At 46.5% G+C, this 18,220-nt stretch overlaps 2 protein-coding genes across 2 annotated transcripts in view; both read right to left on the bottom strand.

Moving 5' to 3' along the window:
• Positions 1 to 57: 57 nt before the first annotated feature.
• LOC116519353 (spectrin alpha chain, non-erythrocytic 1-like) lies at positions 58 to 5,737 on the bottom strand. Its single transcript, XM_032233194.1, has 4 exons — positions 5,697 to 5,737; positions 2,779 to 3,093; positions 2,472 to 2,619; positions 58 to 418 (listed from the first exon to the last, which is right to left on the bottom strand). The coding sequence occupies exons 1-4, from the start codon at positions 5,735 to 5,737 to the stop codon at positions 293 to 295; spliced, it is 630 nt and encodes a 209-aa protein (XP_032089085.1). The 3' UTR covers positions 58 to 292.
• Positions 5,697 to 18,220, bottom strand: part of SPTAN1 (spectrin alpha, non-erythrocytic 1) — a 97,925-nt gene continuing 85,401 nt past the window's right edge. The window contains exons 49-53 of the mRNA XM_032233158.1: positions 17,890 to 18,186; positions 17,082 to 17,194; positions 14,716 to 14,733; positions 6,500 to 6,554; positions 5,697 to 5,893 (exon numbers count right to left, since the gene is read on the bottom strand). Of these exons, the coding sequence (XP_032089049.1) occupies positions 5,801 to 5,893; positions 6,500 to 6,554; positions 14,716 to 14,733; positions 17,082 to 17,194; positions 17,890 to 18,186 (576 nt within the window). The 3' untranslated portion in view covers positions 5,697 to 5,800. The remainder of the gene's footprint in view (positions 5,894 to 6,499; positions 6,555 to 14,715; positions 14,734 to 17,081; positions 17,195 to 17,889; positions 18,187 to 18,220) is intronic.

Raw genomic sequence — 18,220 nt, 5'->3', positions numbered from 1 at the left:
CAGAGAACCAGTTGCTGACATTTTTCAATCCCACCCCTGCATGAAAGAAACCCTCGATTTGGACTAGCAACTTTATTGAAGCACACACTGACATTATTTTTGTTATTGTTTGTTTGTTTCCTTAGGCCTAAGGACGGAGGCGTTAAGCAAAGCGTTTTTTAGGTTACATGGGGATTGGTTTTCGAGCACGAGAGAGGGAGACATGCAAAGAACGAGGAAGCCAACGATGCGCGAGCGCATTCTCGGGGATCGGCGGGGTGGGTTGAGGGCAGGGGGTGGGCAGCGCTGGCGATCAATTCACGAAGAGGGAGCGTGTGAATTCGACGTAGTCGTAGGCAGAGGGAAGCTCTCGGCCTTTGCTGTCCATGTAGGGCTTCATGTGCGAGATGCAATAATCCGCTTGTTCCCGGGACAGATTCTGGAAAGGCAAAAGAGATGAAAAGGCACCGTGAGGGGTGGAGAAACAAGGTCAGGAAGTTGAAAGGGGAGAGAAATCTTTTGAAATGTTCTGCCTGCCTCCCTGTGTAGAAAACCTCTTCAGGAGGAAGGAACGTTAAGCAAGCACCGAAGAAACGATGCCGTCCTGGACCGATGACAATATTGGAAATGGTTTCATCCACTTAGTGATGTGCTCCTACTACTTTATTCAGGTTGTTTCTCTCATAGTTTCTGGGCTGGGCCTCTCCAGCTTCTGCGCTAGAGAAGCTGTTGTGGCCTGCCAGCAGAACTGGCAGCAGACTCGGACGATGAGGTTGGGGAAGAACTGAGCCAATTTTGGAGCCTCGGTGTCGGACGTCCGACATTTCCCAGCCCCTGGAGAGGGAGCTGCCTTTGGAGGCTGAGATGAGCGAGGAGGAGGAGGAACAGCTGGGGCCTGTTCCAGATGCGCATATGCGCGATAGGAAAGGGAAACAATGGAGGACAGGGAGCCCGTGGATGTTGAATGGCCCCTCCCTGGCTGGAGAATAAATAGAAGGAAAAGGGAGTGGTTGTCGTAGGAGACACAGTTTTGTATTTCTGAAGATTTTTCTCAATGTGTTTCGTGCATCAAAGATGGCTTGCCAGAACTTCAATTGCAAGCCTTTCGGCTGGAAGCAATTATTGCATTAAAATTTCCTGGAGCACCGCTGTCACGTTACAAAGTAGTGACACTGGTGCTGATATTTTGGCTTGTGATTCTGTCCTAATGACAATTTGGTAGTCCTCGGCTTAGGACACCAACTGAGCCCAACATTTATCTTGCGAAGTGAGACATTTGTTAAATGGGTGTCGCCCCATTTTACAGCCTTTCTTGCCACCGTTAGGCGAATCATTGTGGTTGATAAGGGGAATCTGTCTTCCCCACTGAGTTGGCTGGTCAGAAGGTCACAAAAGGGAATCATGTAACTCTGGGACACAGCAACGGTCGTTAAGTATGAACCGTGGCCAAGCAACTGAATTTTGATCAGGGGGAATGCTTCAAAAGTCTTAACTGAAAAACGATCTTAAGTCATTCATTTCAGTGTCATAACTTTGAACGATCACTGTCAGTGTACAAGAAATGATGAGCTGGGATAGCCATAACAAGTCAGCCAATGGGAACTGTTTGGTGACTGTTGTGGCCCAGCAGGAGCCATTGGAGCTGCCACCAGACTCCAACAGCGAGGGACCCCTATGAGTCGGCTTTGGAGAATGTGGAGGACCCTGGATAGGGTTCCAACTCCAAGCAGGGCGCAGAGAGGCTGGTTGGCCACCAGGAGGCGCCTGAGCCTTGGACCAGTGGGGAGGAGACAGGAGTGTGATCCGGACGTCAGCAGTGGGGAGGAGCCAAGGAAGTTGTTTCTAGATGCCCGGCACCTGAGAGCTAATAGGCGTAAGAAACAATTACGCAGTTACAGGAGGTAATTGCACTCAGCTGGTGGTAATTAGGCTCCTCTCAGACTATAAAAGGAATGCTTGTGCACACGCCCGTTGCAGAAGTCAACGCATTAACTAATGTTGGAGAACAGTATTGTGAGCTTGGCAGGCTGGATTGCTGCCAGGGCTTATCTGTGCCGGTTTGCTGCCAAGGACCTGTCTATTAATAAATTCCATAAAGTATCTTTGGCTTGGAGTGCTTTGGTGTGGAACGAGGGGGGTCAGAACAGGTGACTAAGAATCGGGATCTGTTGTGAGCCATGTCACACAGCTCGGAGCCTGGGCATGGCTTAGCTTAACTGATCTGTATAAATATAAGTTCTGTGCTTATAGATACTTGTGCTTCTTGTCCTTGTAAAAGCTGCATGGGTATTGTATACCTGCATCATGTTTTATATTACTGTACATAAACAAGTTTCTTCTATAAATGAATCCTGCTGAATTATTTACTTGTGTGCTGGATGAAATCTGCAAACTCAACAGTCACTAAGTGAATTGTAAGTCAAAGACTACCTGTAGTAAATGCTAAATTCCCCCTACCGCCCCCCTCCCCCCCAAATAACCCCTTCCCTTACTTGGTAGAGTTCTTCCTTGGTCACGTAGGGCTTGCCCTCCGAGCTGAGGGCGCGGAAAGCGCTCTCTATCTCCTCGCTGGACTTCACGTTCTCCGTCTCTCTGCTGATCATGAAGGCCATGTACTCCTGCAGAGACACGTGTCCATCCCTGCCGGAAAGAGGGGGGGGGGGGAGAAATGTTGGAGATGACCAGAGAGAGAATTCTGGGAGAGTTGAAGTCCGCCCGCCTTAAAGTTGCCATGTTGAGAAAACGCTACCGTAAAGCTTTGGAGCGAAAAACATATGGGGAGTCCTTGAAAACTCTTACCGATTTGGATCAACCGTGTCGAGAATAGCCTCAAATTCCGGATCCGGTTCTCCCTCCTCCACCATGGGCAGATCATAACCCAGGGAGCGCAGGCAGGATTTAAATTCTTGGTGGTTCAGGCGGCCAGACTTATCCTTGTCAAAGTGCCTAGGATGAAGGAATTTATTTATTTTATTGGCTAAACTAGGGGTCGGCAATCTTAAACACTCAGAGCCATTTAGACTTGTTTCCCACAGAAAAGGAAACACCAGGAGCCACAACAACCTGACTATTTCCTGAGTGGCCACAAAACTAGCTATTGAATTAGTAGTTGGACTAGTTCAACTAGTAGTTGAATTAAATGTTCTGTTTTCTTTGAAACTGTTATTTCCTTGGATTTATCCACGGCTGGCCTACCAGGGTCAAGAAGCTCAATAATCGCATGCCAGCGGGTGGTGGCACATATTTGAGTGGCAGGGAGTCGCAGCAGAGGGATGAAAGAGCCCCATACGGCTCCAGAGCCCTGGGCTAAACCTTTTCGAAAGAGGCTACGAAAGAATCTCCAAATGTTGCTTTAATACTCAGAAAAGATTTGCTGGGATTTAGACACATGTATAACCAGGCTGCAGTCAGCTATGACCAGAGGTAGTATTCAGCCAGTTCGGACTGGTTTGGCTGAACCGGTTGTGGCAACCTGCCGAAGGCCTGCCCAGGCTCTATGCCTACAATGGTGAAACTACGGCACATATGCCGCAGGTGACATGCAGAGCCCACTCTTCGGGCACGCGAACCATCCCCCAGCTCAGTTCCATGACACGCATGTGGGAGGGGTGGGGTGGGATTGCAGCCTCTTTGGATGCCACGTAAGTGTAGGGCCCACACAGAAACCTCCGAGAAGGCGAATAATGGGCCTCCCGGAAGTTCCGGAAATGGGCCTGATTCCATCCTCTGGAGCCTGGGGAGGGCAAAAACACACACACACCCGCTGTGGTACAGGAGGCTGAGTAGGGCATGCTTACCATGGCCATGCTTACCCAGAAGCCAGGCAGAGAACCAGTTGTTAAAAACTTTATGTGGGAGGGGAGGAGGGCAGGGAGCATTGCATTATTGGTGTGGGTACATGCGTGCTATTGCACACACGAATTGAGTGATTTTGGCACGCGTGGACAAAATGGACAGCCATCACTGCTCTATGGAACAACTAGCAACTTTTTCCAAGCGCGCATAGGCAGGTAAGCTGCACGTGTGAGCAAAGCGCAATGCGCTGGAAGGGTGCGGTGCGAAGCGGTGATAACAGCCACTGCCTTTTCCCAACTTAAACGTGGCTCAAGTTTTAAAAACAGGGACAAAAGGGGTATTTTTTGGGCGGGGCAGGACGACCACCCTAAAACCAGTGCAAACTTACTTAAACCATCATGCTGAATTCTTCAGAGCTTCTTCGGTGACACCGGTGGTGTTTCTGAAAAGACAAGAAAAATGTGTTCACTCGGTGAGAGGTTGGCACTAAAATGGCGGCGAACGAGCGCCCGTTTCATCTATTGGAAAAGATTGAGGGAGGAAATTCACTCTCCAAGCAGAGAGAGTTTCTGCCTCTTTGACTTACCGTAATTTTTCGGAGTATGACGCACCTTTTCCCCTCAAAAAATAGGGGGAAAGTCTGGGTGCATCTTATACACTGAATACAGCATTTTTGCCTCCCGAAACCCCAACCCCTTTGCAAAATGGTCATGCATAGCCTTTAGGCGGCTTCCAGTGTGCTCCTGGGTCGGGGAGGGCAGAAATGAGTGAAAAATGGGCCGTTTGTTTGCTCATTTTTGTCCCCCCCCAGCCCCGAGGAGCACTCTATAAGCCTCCTAAAGGCTATGCATGCAATTTTTTTTTTGACAAGAATGGGCATTTTTGGGGAGGTCTGCAGAGTGCAAAACCTTTTTAAAAAAATTGCCTCTTCAAAATCTTGGTGCGTCTTATACTCCGAAAAATACGGTAAATCAGTTGCCCCAATATGGTGGTTTGAGAACTGTTTTATCTGTGGGCTGGAGGAAAATAAACCCGAGAGATGGTTTTTTCCCTCCCCTCTTAAGGGGAAATATACTTGTCAAGTTTAACGTTTTTGTTTGATCAACCACCTGAGTGGCTCTGGAGATTCCCAGTTCTCCAGGTCAGGGTTGTCCCAAAGGTGTTTCCCCCCCCCTCCAAGAAGCAACTGGACTTTGTGGGTTTTTTTGTTTGAAGGCGTTCGCTTCTCATCCATGAAGCTTCTTCAGCAAAACGCCCCGTGAAGAAAAACCAGAAAGTCCAGTTGCCTCTTGAGAAAACACCTTTGGGTCAACCAACATTTGAAGACCTGCCAGAAACTGCACAGCTCCCAAAAGGAGGCTCCAGCTAAGTAATACATGCTGTGGCCCGCCAGCTGTCAGCGGAGCGGGTGGCAGATTCGAACGATGAGGAGATTGGGGAGGAACTTGGGCCAGTTCTGGAGCCTGGGGAAGGCTCTGATAGATGCTCAGTGTCAGAACGCAGAGATAGAGCGAGCGCCATCCGACATTTCCCAGTCACCGGAGAGCCTTTGGAGGCTGAGATGAGGGAGGAGGAACAGCTGGGGCCTGTTCCTGATGTGCATATGCGCAGATAGGAGAGGGGGACAATGGAGGACAAGGAGCCCGTGGATGCTGATGGCCCCTCCCTGGCTGGGGAATATATAGAAGGAAAGGGGAGTGGTGTTCATAGGAGGACAACAGTTCGTATTTCTGAAGATTTTGCTCATGGTGCTTTGTGCTACAAAGACTGCCGTGCCAAAAACTCTGTCTTTGAACTGAGCCAATTTGCAGTCTTCCGGCTGGGAGCTCAAAACCTTGCATTTATCATAATGAGCGGATAAGGACTATTGTCCTTATCCAGTGGCCACCCCCCCACCCCCATTCCAGGGTGGCTGCCCCCACCTGGCCTGTATCTGTTGCTCCAGATTGTGCTGCATTCTCATGCCGAGTGATCCAGTTGGTCCCACTGCTGGGCCAGCCCCACCGTGCTGTGCTCGGTGTACTTGTTATCCAAGATCAGAGCCTCCTCCATAGCTGCCCCGAGATCTTCGATTTTCTTCAGCTGGCTCCTCATGGCTCGGAATCTCCTGGTGTTTGCGCTGAAAGGGGGAAAGGGAGAACCATGCACAAGCCTGCACAAACCCCGCAAGGACACCCCTCCCTACCCCTACCCAAATAGTGCAAAGGCCTGGAAGGAACTGTTGTGGCCCATCAGCAGAGCTGGCAGCAGATTCAGACAGTGAGGAGGTTGGGGAGGAAGATGGACCCACTCCTGGAGTTTGGGGAAGGCTCTGAGGTGGGCTCTGTGTCGGAGCAGAGAGGGGGCCAGGACTGTATGCTAGTTATCAGCTGCCTTCTGAGTCAGACATTCAGTGAGGCAGAAGAACATCTGGAGCCTGTTCCCAGTGTGCACACGTGCAGAGTTGCCAGATGAAGGGAACAGCTAAGGACCAATTTAGAGAGTAAAGGCCCAGATGACGGTAAATGGCCCCTCCCATCAAGAATAAAGAGGAGCGAAAGGGGAGTGGAGTTTGCAGGAGACAATTAGTTCAGTTCGTTAGGGGGAAGATCTGTCCCTGACGTCTTGCCAAGTAATTGCTGCTACACCATGGAGTTTAGAACAGGGGTTGACTTGGGAGTAAAGCCACAGGTAGACAGTGAATGGCCCAACTCTGTTAACCTGTTAATGAACAAGAAATACACACCTTGGTTGCTTCCAGCTGTGACTCCAGGGTGCCCGATTCTTCCACCATGCAAGACCTGAAGAGAGATTTGGCATGAGAGAGGGGTCTGCAGCCAGTCCAAGAAATGGGGCTCGGAATTAACCCCCTAGCCTCTCTTAAGGACGGATCTGTTGGGTTGAAATTAAGGCGCTGATGCACTGAGCAGCAGCATGGTAGAATGGTTGCAGGCACCAACCTACAGAATGGGAGTCTTGCTTAAGGCACGTAAACTCTCAACTCCTAAGCAGCTCTGAGTTGCTGACAAAAAGGATTTTTAGAAACCATTAAAAACAAGAAAACACAAAACAAAACAGATACCCAGACGCACGTCCCACCTCTTGTTTTTCAACAGGGAAAATGTAAGGTGTTTATAGACTGAACTTTGGGATAGTTATCCCTTGTAATAATCCAATCTACATATTGCCCATCTGACTACAGGGGTGGCCAAAATTGTGGAAGCCTTTTGGGAAAAGTGTATTTTCTAAAACTCACTAATAACACCACATTTTTTTTTAGTAATACCGTAAGATTATAGATCAATGGAAAGATAATTTAATCAAGAATGTAATGCGGTTACTTTTATGACGGATTTGCTATTCGAATAGCAGTTCTAAAGAAGGAACGTGAAACACACAGAAAAAATGAGATATACAAAAATTATCACTCAGTTGGGCAACCTTTAGCATGGATTATGGCCTTACGACACCTTCCCATGGAGTGAAACAAGTCTTTTAGTTCTGCAGTTGTTACAATGTGAAACCAAGATTGAATGATTGCTTCTATTAACTGGGCTTTTATTGCTGGGTGACTTCTGACATAACTTTTCATAGAATACAGATAATTGAACAAGCTTTGTTGCATTACATTCTTGATTAAATGATCTTCCCATTGTTATATAATTTTATGGTACTACTAAAAAAAAGTGGTGTTATTAACCATCAAATCTCAAAAATACTTTCCCCAAAAGATTTCCACAATTTTGGCCACTACTGTACCTAGGAGACATATTTCTGGTTTCAACTCAATGTTCTGTTTATCATTTCCAGCCAATTTTGTATTTTCTCCCAATATTCTCTTGCTTTACTGCACATCCACCACATGTGGGAATAGGTACCTGGCGTCTGACTGCATTTCCAGCACTTAGTGGACAGATGCCACCTGTAAAACATTTTATAAAATTTTTCTTTCTATGCGGAAGCCATAGTCAATTGGTAGTTTCTGTCCCAGAGCTTTTGCCATTTCTCCAGTTCTATATTATAACCGAAATTTTGTGCCCAAACTATCATCGTTTTTTAAACTATTTCTTCATCCATATTATGGTTTAATAAGTGTATATGTGTATGTATGTATGTGTATGTGTATGTGTGTGTGTATATATATATATATAAATAATATTTATGCTGATAAATAATGTGACTTTAAATATATATATATATATATATATATATATTATATATATATATAAGCATATATATATATATATATATATATATATATATATATATATATATATATAAGCATATATATATATATATATATATATAAGCATATATATATATATATATATATATATATATATATATATATATATATATATATATATATGAGCATATATATATAAGAGCCAAGGTGGCGCAGTGGTTAAATGCAGCACTGCAGGCTACTGCTAGATCAGCAGGTCAGCGGTTCAAATCTCACTGGCTCAGGGTTGACTCAGCCTTCCATCCTTCCGAGGTGGGTAAATGAGGACCCAGATTGTTGGGGGCAATATGCTGACTCTCTGTAAACCGCTTAGAGAGGCCTGAAAGGCCTATGAAGCGGTATATAAGTCTACTGCTATTGCTATTGCTATTGCTATATATATATATATATATATATATATATATATATATATATATATATATATATATATATATATATATATATATATATATATATATATATATATATACTTAAAGTCACAACCCCTGGTATGCCCAAGTAGTCTCCCTTTATTTATTTATCAGCATAAATATAACATATATATACATATATGTATATATACAGGTATATGTACATACAGGTTCGATTCCCAGCAAGGGTATGGCTAGCTGATGAGAGCTAAATAGCTTGAAATAGATCTATACTAGTCTCCCTTTATTTATTTATCAGCATAAATATAACATACATATATATATATATGTATATGTGTATGTGTATGTGTATATGTATATGTATATATATATACATATATACATATATACATATATACATATATACATACACACACACACACATATATACTTATATATATATAAGTATATATAAGTGTGTATAAGTGTGTATATATATATATATACACACACACACATACATACATACATATACATACATACATACATACATACATACATACATACATAAGAGCCGAGGTGGCGCAGTGGTTAAATGCAGCACTGCAGGCTACTGCTAGATCAGCAGTTCAGCGGTTCAAATCTCACCGGCTCAGGGTTGACTCAGCCTTCCATCCTTCCGAGGTGGGTAAAATGAGGACCCAGATTGTTGGGGGCAATATGCTGACTCTCTGTAAACCGCTTAGAGAGGGCTGAAAGCCCTATGAAGCGGTATATAAGTCTACTGCTATTGCTATTGCTTATTAAACCATAAAATGGACGAAGAAATAGTTTAAAAAATGATGATAGTTTGGGCACAAAATTTCGGTGTAATATATAATAAGTTTTTCATCCGGGTTCTCCTCTAGGAGAAGTGGACACTGATTACACACACTACATTGTGTGTGTGTGTGTGTTTTTTTATCCATGCAGATAAAATGCATCACACAATCTAGAAACCCAATCTTGCAACGAGAACAACACAACCCATTCCTCCTTTTTAATTGCTCCTCTCTACACGAATAAAAGTTTGGTTTTGGGAACAGTCTCTCTTGCAAGGACAGGGGAGGGGGAAATATCCTTTTCAGAACCAAATTCTGGTCTGAATTTTTGAGCCAGGGGGGTTAGACTAGAAGACCTTTCAAGGTCTCTTCCAGTCCTAGGTTAATTTCAAGCCCCATTTCGCCAACCTGAGTTAAGGGCAGCAAAAAATGAAAATAAAATTCATGCAAATTCTAAAGTGCCAGTTTCCTGCAGCCTTCCCCCCTCGCCCCCCCCCAGAGCCTGACACACACACACGCACACACAAGCCGCAAGTAAATTGCTTGAGATGAGTGGAGGGCTTGTGAATGAGAGGCACAAGGCTTGAGCGAGGCTTTGCACACACAGCGTGGTAGGGGACGGGAAACCTTTGCACAAACAGCTGGCTCGGTTTGCACACTCCCAGGTGGTAGGGCAGCATCTTTTCAAGCAAAGAAAAAAAAGCAAAAACGCCTTAGGATCCGAGGTGCAGCTGGTCAGGGCTCTTTTTAAAGTGACCCAAAATGATCCACCTTTTGTGTTACTCTACTGCAATTGAAGGATTTTTCATCAAAAATTATCCATCTTTTGTGTTAAAGGTAAAGGTTCCCCTCGCACATATGTGCCAGTCGTTCCCGACTCTACAGGGCGTTGCTCATCTCCATTTCAAAGCCCAAGAGCCAGCGCTGTCCAAAGACGTCTCCATGGTCATGTGGCCAGCATGACTCAATGCCGAAGACGCACGGAATTGTTACCTTCCCACCAAAGGTGGTTCCTATTTTTCTACTTGCTTTCAAACTGCTCGGTTGGCAGAAGCTGGAACAAGTAATGGGAGCTCACTCCGTTACGCAGTGCTAGGGATTCGAACCGTCGAAATGCCGACCTTTCTGATCGACAAGCTCAGCGTCTTAGCCGCTGAGCCACCTATATCTTTTGGCTTACTGTATTGCAATTTAAGGATTGTGCTTCCTTGGGGCTCTTTTTGATCGAAAATGATCCATTTTTTGGGTTGCTCTACTTTAATTTAAGTATTTTTGTTACCCTAGGCTCTTTTTGATCGAAAATGATCCATCTTTTGTTCGGCTCTCCTGCAATTTAAGGATTTTTCCCTCCTCCCCAAACACCTAGTAAATAAATACATGACTAGGTTTTTAAACTTTGGAAACGAACCAAAGGCAAAATTAGCAGGGGGAGGGGGGACATCTCAAAATCCAGATTAAATCCCAAAGCGTTAAAACTTGGCAAAATGGATGAAGTCCCAAGGGCAAGCCAGTTTTGGTTCACTTTGAAAGTCAAGAGCCCTGTCCTGAAACATTCGTGGTGAAAAACTACAACGGACACTCGGTGCGTACAAAAACACATCTCGGCTACTGTGTGGGCGAGCTTCACTTTCTCGGTGCCCCCATGAAGTGGAGAGGATCCGGCTGGGGGAAATCAATTGGCAGGCTCACCTGCCCTTCTGCAACGTGGAGGGGGCAGGCTTTTCGTTTTGCACGGGTTATTAAAATTCCTGGGTGCTTAAGAGAAGGGATGCTCGGTTTTTCACAGGTGAGTCTCGCTCGCAAGGAGGGGGGGAAGGGAAGTGTCATCGTCAGTGTGGCAGGTAAGTGATCACAAAGCAGTTACGTGGCCTGTTTCAAAGGGGGGGAGCCACCCTCCCACAATCCGCCCGCCTTCCTTCCCGCCAAGGGCATTTCACAGTAGTGATCGGTTAGTTCGAGAAAAAAAGTAAAGAAAAGAAAGAAAGAAAGAAAGAAAAAGGTAAGCCGAGCTTCGGGGAATTAGGAGTGTGCAAGGTAAAAACGAAAGAAAAAGAAAACGAAAGAAAAAAAAAAACCACAGCGAGGTAAGAAAAAAAGGACAAAAACCTTCCAGACAGATCATCCCCAACTTCATACTGATAGACGCGAACGACACGACGGTAGGCTATGCTATTCAAAGGAAAGAAACCGTGTGAAATTCCAAAAGAGGAGACGGGAGAACATGGAGCACACACACACAAACACCACACAAGGGAAAAGGTGGCTTACAACCCTTGTCCAAGATCAACACTCAAGTGGGTTTTTGTTTTTTTTAGACACAATCTATTTCAAATTCTCCCCTCAGGACGTTGCTACAGAGCATTGCATGCCAAAACAACCAGATATATATAGTCCCCACCACCACCATCGCTCTGGTGAACTTAAATTTCCCTTCTCTTCTGAATTCTATTCTATTCTCTTCTGAATTCTATTCCATTCTGAATTCTATTCTATTCTATTCTGAATTCTATTCCATTCTGAATTCTATTCCATTCTGAATTCTCTTCTTTTCTTTTCTGAATTCTATTCTATTTTGAATTCCATTCTGAATTCTATTCTATTCTCTTCTGAATTCTATTCCTTTCTCAATTCTCTTCTTTTCTCTTCTGAATTCTATTCCATTCTGAATTCTATTCTCTTCTCTTCTGAATTCTATTCTCTTCTGAATTCTATTCTCTTCTGAATTCTATTCCATTCTGAATTCTATTCTATTCTGAATTCTCTTCTCTTCTTTTCTGAATTCTCATCTGAACTCTCTTCCATTCTGAATTCTTCTCTTTTGAATTCTACTCCATTTCATTCGTATCCTATTTCATATTTTCTATTCTATTTTGCATTGAATTTTACATTCTTTTCTATCCTATCCTATCCATCTTATCTTACCCTATTCTTTAAAAAAAACAAAAAACAGGCAACCTGTTAGCCTGAAGGCATTTCTCTTCATGCGCCCACAAATTCTGTCTAGCAGATAGAGGGTCTTTGCCAGTCGTTTCCTACTTAATCTATGGGGCTGCGGTCTGGTTTCCACTCTGAAACGGCTGCGGCTGTTTTCATGAGCCATGACAGACGTGGCTGTTCACGCTGCCAATCCTCCCAAGCATCCCTGAATCCTGAGTCCTTTTGCTTGGCCCTGGCAGCTGCTGCTTTGAGCCCGGACTGGCTAAAGGCTTATCTGCATGCATGTAGCAGAGGCTGAACTTTTATCTCTCAGCCGATTAAGATTCAAGGGACAGACACAACTTTCTTTCTTTCGTGGGTGTGCAAGGGAGAGAAAGAGAAAGGGGGGGGGGGAGAAGGGGGTGGGAGAAAACAAGGAACACAACAAGAAAGGTATATATAATAACCAAGTCACAATTTGGCCCTTTGGTGGTTGAGTCTGCGCTCTTCTACTCTCCCCGTCTGTTTCCTCCAGTTCTGTCATCCGAATTCCGGCTTGGAGGACAAATTGTGGTTTGTACTGCTAAGAGAAGCAGCTCAACGCGATCAGCACCAGAGGCCAAACTTTTGGGGCATCAGAAGCAGGTCCCAGACCAAAATGCAAAACAGAGGAGAACGGTGTCTGTGTGTGTGTGTGTTTCATTTTCGTGACCTCACTGGGGAGGGAGGACCAACTCCTTAACATCAGAAGCCCAAGGAACTACGGCAGGGATGTCAAACTCAAGGCCTGGGTTTGGATGCGGCCCATATGGTGCTTAGATCTGGCCCGCAGAGCCGTCATAGAAACAGCAAAGAACCAGCCCAGTACCTCTACCAGTGCCTCTACCAGTGAAAATAAGAGCTCACAAGGGCCGCATGTGGACACTTGAGCTGTTTTTACTGGTAGAGGGTTGCAGAAGGCCATCGTAGCTGAAAACGGAGCTCAGAAGCCCGTTTTCACCGGCGAAGCACTCAGGCCATCAGAGGCGGTGCGCCCCTCCTCCTCCCACTGGACACAAGTGGAGGTATGATAGCAATCTTCCAGTATTTGAGGGGCTGCCCCAAAGAAGAAGGAGTCAAGCTAGTCTCCAAAGCACCTGAGGGCAGGACAAGAAGCAACGGGTGAAAACTGATCAAGGAGAGAAGCAACTTGGAAGGAGAAATCTCCTGACAGTGAGAACAATTAATCAGTGGAACTACTTGCCTCCAGAAGTTGTGAATGCTCCAACACTGGAGGTTTGTAAGAAGATGTTGAATAATCATTTATCTGAAGTGGTGTAGGGTTTCCTGCCTCAGCAGGGGGTTGGACTAGAAGACCTCCAAAGTCCTTTCCAACTCTGTTATTCTATTCTATCCATGCCCGCCACTGCAACCCCAGACCCCTGAGGTCATACACAACCCTGATGCGGCCTTCCATGAAATCGAGTTTGACACTCCTGAGCTACACTGTCTTTATTTCCATGGTGGCAGAAAGGGAATAAATCACTTAAGAGTCAAAACCCACCCACCCCCGTAGCAGAGTGACAATTAAACTGGCCTGGAAAACGGAGAGACAGAAAATGAACCCTGAAATCAGGTGCTATGGATTCCTCCTCAAGATGTCAGATTTGTGGCAAGCCAGCAGCCAGCAGAGCTGGTGGCAGATTCAGACAGTGTTGGGGAGGAACCTGGGCCAGTCCTGGAGTTTGGGGAAGGCCCTGACGAGGTCTCTGCATCGGAGGCAGAGAGGGGGCCAGGACCGTCCAACAGTTATCAGCTGCCTTCAGAGTTGGACATCAGTGGGGCAGAAAAACAGCTGGAGCCTGTTCCCAGTGTGCGCATGCGCAGAGCTGCCAGACATAGGGAACAGCTAAGGAACAAGGGAGTAAAGGCACAGGGGGACAGTGAATGGCCCCTCCCAGAGGGAACAAAGAGGAGCGAAAGGGGAGTGGAGTTTGCAGGAGACCATTAGTTCAATTCATTCGGGTGAAGATCTGCCCCTGACTTCTTGCCAAGTAATTGCTGCTACAGCGTGGAGTTTGGAAGATATCGGGCCTGGCAGCTCTCCAAGCCTGAGAAAGGTCTGTAGTTGTGAAATCTCTTGAAAGACTATTTGTCGGGATTTTGCTGGAGGGGAATTCCCTTTAACCTAAATAAAAGGGGTTTTATTGGGATGAGGAGTTGGCTTCGTGCTTTTGGGAAGCCTAGGTCGGAACATTGGGGTGTACCAGCAGAGTCCAGACCAGGTGTCTCCCTGGGGAGGTTGATGTCCTCAGTTCATCAAGAGGCATAAACTGGAGGAAGGGAGCTCAGGCTGCCATGTTGGCGCTGAGGGTAGCAGGTCAACAAGGAACAAACAGAAAACACGATGCCACTACGGTGGACAGGAAAAGCTCGTCTGTGTGCCTGTGCAGAGAGGGGACAGGAGGGTCTTGGATTCTCAGGGCCTGTGAACTAACCCCAAATGTCGGATAAGGGCCTCCTGGAGAGTCCAGACATCAATGCCCAAAGTGGGTGAACTCGGCTAACACAGTTGCCTCCAGCACAGCAATGGCACAAAGAAGCAAGAGCAGTTGGGGGGGGGGGGGAATATGGGGAAATTTATACTCACCCATCGAGCAGGTAGGTTCTGTAGAGCGTGACGATTCGATTGGGGCGCCCCGGGAGAAAACCGGGGAAACGGGACAAGCAAGGAGGGAAGACAACAAAAAGAAGGCATGTCAGTAAGAGTAGGCACAGGTCACAACTCAGCATCAAATCAAGTTTGTCGCAGAGATTAGAACAAATCGAAACACTCAGGGAATATCCAGTTTAAAATTCTAGCACAGGGATGCTGAACCTTTTCGGTACCAAGAGCCCAAACTGAAGTGCGCATGTGCAAATGCTGGAACCCCAGAAACTAAAGCCCCACTGACTGTAGCGCATGCAGGCACCGGCCACCTGGTCTTTGTGTGGGCTGGAGCCCTGGAGACCAGCCTGCCGGTGCCCATGTGCTGCCCTCCTGGCCTTGGGAGTTTCCGGCACACACGAGGATCAGCTGGAATGAAAAACATGCGCAGGCTGAAAACCAGAAGAGCAGCTGCCGATGGCATACATGCCCACGGAGAAGGTTGTGTGTGCCACCTCTGGCAAGCGTGCCACAGGCTTACCATCACGGTTCTAGAATAAAGTACCATATGGTTTTGCTCCATAAGTCATAAGATAGTTTTTGGGGAGGAAAACAAGAAAAGAATCTGCCTCTGCCTCCCAGCCCTATGACGTGGCTCATCGGGGCTCCGCTCCATTACGCCCACCGGCGGTCAGCTGAGCGACAGCTGGGTCCTGGCCTCCCGTAGCCCCGTAGATCAGTGGGCCGGCTGACCAGAAACGGCACTATTGCTGCCTCCTCTGTGTCTGCGATCTCTCCTGGGGAATGCTGGAGCCTTCGCTACTGTTCCTATCGCCGCGGCTCACCAGATCGGCCTCCCAGAATACTGCCAAACCCATTCGCCGTTGTTTTCTCTGCAGCCCAGTCTGTGACGCAGCATTCGCTCCATAAGACAGACAGACATTTCCACCCACTTTTGGGGGACAAAAAAAGTGCATCTTAGGGAGCAAAAAGTACGGTAATGAAGGATAAAAATCTACCGTATTTTTCGGACTGTAAGACGCACCAGAGTATAAGACGTACCATGATTTTGAAGAGGTAAATTTTTCAAAAAGTTTTTGCACTTTGCAGGCCTCCCAAACCCTCTGCACGCCTCATTTTTTTGCAAAAAAAAAAAAAGGGGGGGGGGGAAGGCATGCAGAGCTTTGGGAGGCTTGTAGAGTGCTCCTACAGGCTGGGGGGGGGGGGGGACATTTTTTACTCATTTTTGCCCTCCCCAGCCCCCAGGAGCACTTTGCAAGCCTCCCAAACCCTCTGCACGGCCATTTTGGTAGAGGAGGCGGGGTTTCAGTAGGCTAAAAATGCTGTATTCCGTGTATAAGACACACCCAGATTTTCAGCCTCTTTTTTGGAGAAAAAAGGTGCGTCTTTTACTCCAAAAAATACGGTATATTAAAATCACAATTTGGCATCCAATCTGTCAGTTACAAATGGCCTAACTCTGCCATCTAGTCTCAATCCTTAAACTGTGAGGCCCACAGTCATTAAAGACTAAAATCCAGAAGAGCTGTAACGCAAAAGGGCTTGCTAAATAGCTAGGGTTATTTGTTCTGGCCTTTGCCTGTAATAAACTTGGTTTGATTTGAATCCAGCATCAAATTTGGGACTTTGGTCTGACTCCCAATTTCCCAGCCCATTCTAACCCTCAGATAATGTATTGTTCACAGGTAGTCCTCGACCTAAGACCAACATTTCCGTTGCTAAGTGAGACATTTAATTGAACGTTGCCCCATTTCTATTGCCTTTCTGCAGTTTGTTAACCCGGTTGTTAAGTGAATCCGCTGACTCAGCTTGTCAGGAGGCCGCAAAGGGGGAATCGCTCGACCCCGGGACACTGCCGCCGTCATAAGTATGAGTCGGTTGCCACGCATCTCACTTTTGAACCATGGGACTGTGGGGATGCTTGCAATGATTTTAAGTGTGAAAAACGGCCGTAGGTTTTTCCCCCCCGTCATAACTTTTGAGTGGTCGCTAAATGAACTGTAGCATTGAGGGCGACTTGCATCGATTGGGCAATTCAGCCTGAAAAAAAATCTAAATGAGATGTTTTAACCCCTCAAAAGTGTCTCTAATCATTGTGGAAGTTCTGGAGATGATCACCAAAGAGCTAAATTTGGAGGAAAACCAACCAGAAAACTTCTCACTTAAGGACGTAAGTTTGTCCCCAGGAGAAGCGGAGACCAAGGAACACCCAGGGAGGGGGCAGGGAGATGTGACACTGTCAATCGTGGTTTAAGGAGGCCCGGTCAGTGTGATGGGCAAACCCAGCGTCATTCATTCAACAAGCCATGGCTGGCTAGGTGAAGCCGAGGCAGCCCTGGAACCAGCACCTGGTCTCCTGGATCCACTGGTGGAAAGCGTTGGCGTGCTGAGCGAACTCCTGGCGCAGTTTATCGTTCTCCTCCTGCCGACGTTGCTCCTTCTGAAGCTCCAATTCGCGTTCCTGGAAAAAGGAGAACAAAGCCACGGGGGTCAACCTTAACGTTTCTGAAGAAAAAGCGGAAGGAAGGAAGGAAGGAAGGAAGGAAGGAAGGAAGGAAGGAAGGAAGGAAGGAGAAAGGTAGGAAGGAAGAAAGGTAGGAAGGAAGAAAAGGAAGGTAGGAAGGAAGAAAAGGAAGGTAGGAAGGAAGAAGAGGAAGGATGGAAGGAAGGAACAAAAGAAGGAAGGAAGGAGAAAGGTAGGAAGGAGAGGAAGGAGAAAGGAAGGTAGGAAGGAAGAAGAGGAAGGAAGGAGGAAGGAGGGAAGGTAGATAGGTAGGAAGGAAGGAGAAAGGTAGGTAGGTAGGAAGGAAGGAGAAAGGTAGGAAGGAAGGAAAGGAAGGAAGGAGAAAAATAGGTATGAAGGAAGGAAGGAAGGAAGGAAGGAAGGAAGGAAGGAAGGAAGGAAGGAAGGAAGGAGAAAGGTAGGAAGGAGAAAGGAAGGAAGGTAGGTAGGAAGGAAGGAAAGGAGATAAATAGGTACTAAGGAAGGAAGGAGAGAGGAAGGAAGGAGGGGAAGGACAGAAAAGAAGGAATGAGAAAGGAAGGAATGAGGAAGGAAGGAAAAACATAGGTATGTAGGAAGGAAGGAGAGGAAGGAAAGAGAAGAAGAAAAGAAAGAGAGGAAAGAAGGAAAAAGAGGAAGGAAGGAAGAATGACCTTGATGATTTTCTGCAGGTTCCTCCAGGTCTCCTCCAGCGCTTCCATCGTGAACCAGGTGTAAGGGTTGGAGGCCACGCGGAAGCTCTTGATCTGGCGGTCCAGCTCGGCCAGCTGGTTGAAGTCAGCCTGGGCCGAGCTGAGTGAGGACCGGAAGGCGTCGTGAGCTTCTCGCAGCGCCTTGATCTCTTCCAGCGAGTTGCAGCGCACGGGGTCGGTCAGGTCCTCTTCTGCATTCTCAAACCAGCTGTTAAAGGCCGAAGCTTTCTTAGCGAAGGTCAGGAAGAGGTCCTCCACCTAGAGAAGAGGACAACCCTCAAACATCTACCAA

This window comes from Thamnophis elegans, chromosome 16 (assembly GCF_009769535.1).
Source record: "Thamnophis elegans isolate rThaEle1 chromosome 16, rThaEle1.pri, whole genome shotgun sequence".
In the NCBI taxonomy this organism is placed as follows: Eukaryota; Metazoa; Chordata; class Lepidosauria; order Squamata; family Colubridae; genus Thamnophis; species Thamnophis elegans.
Note: the sequence above shows the minus strand (reverse complement) of the source record. Positions and strands in the feature narration are given on the sequence as shown.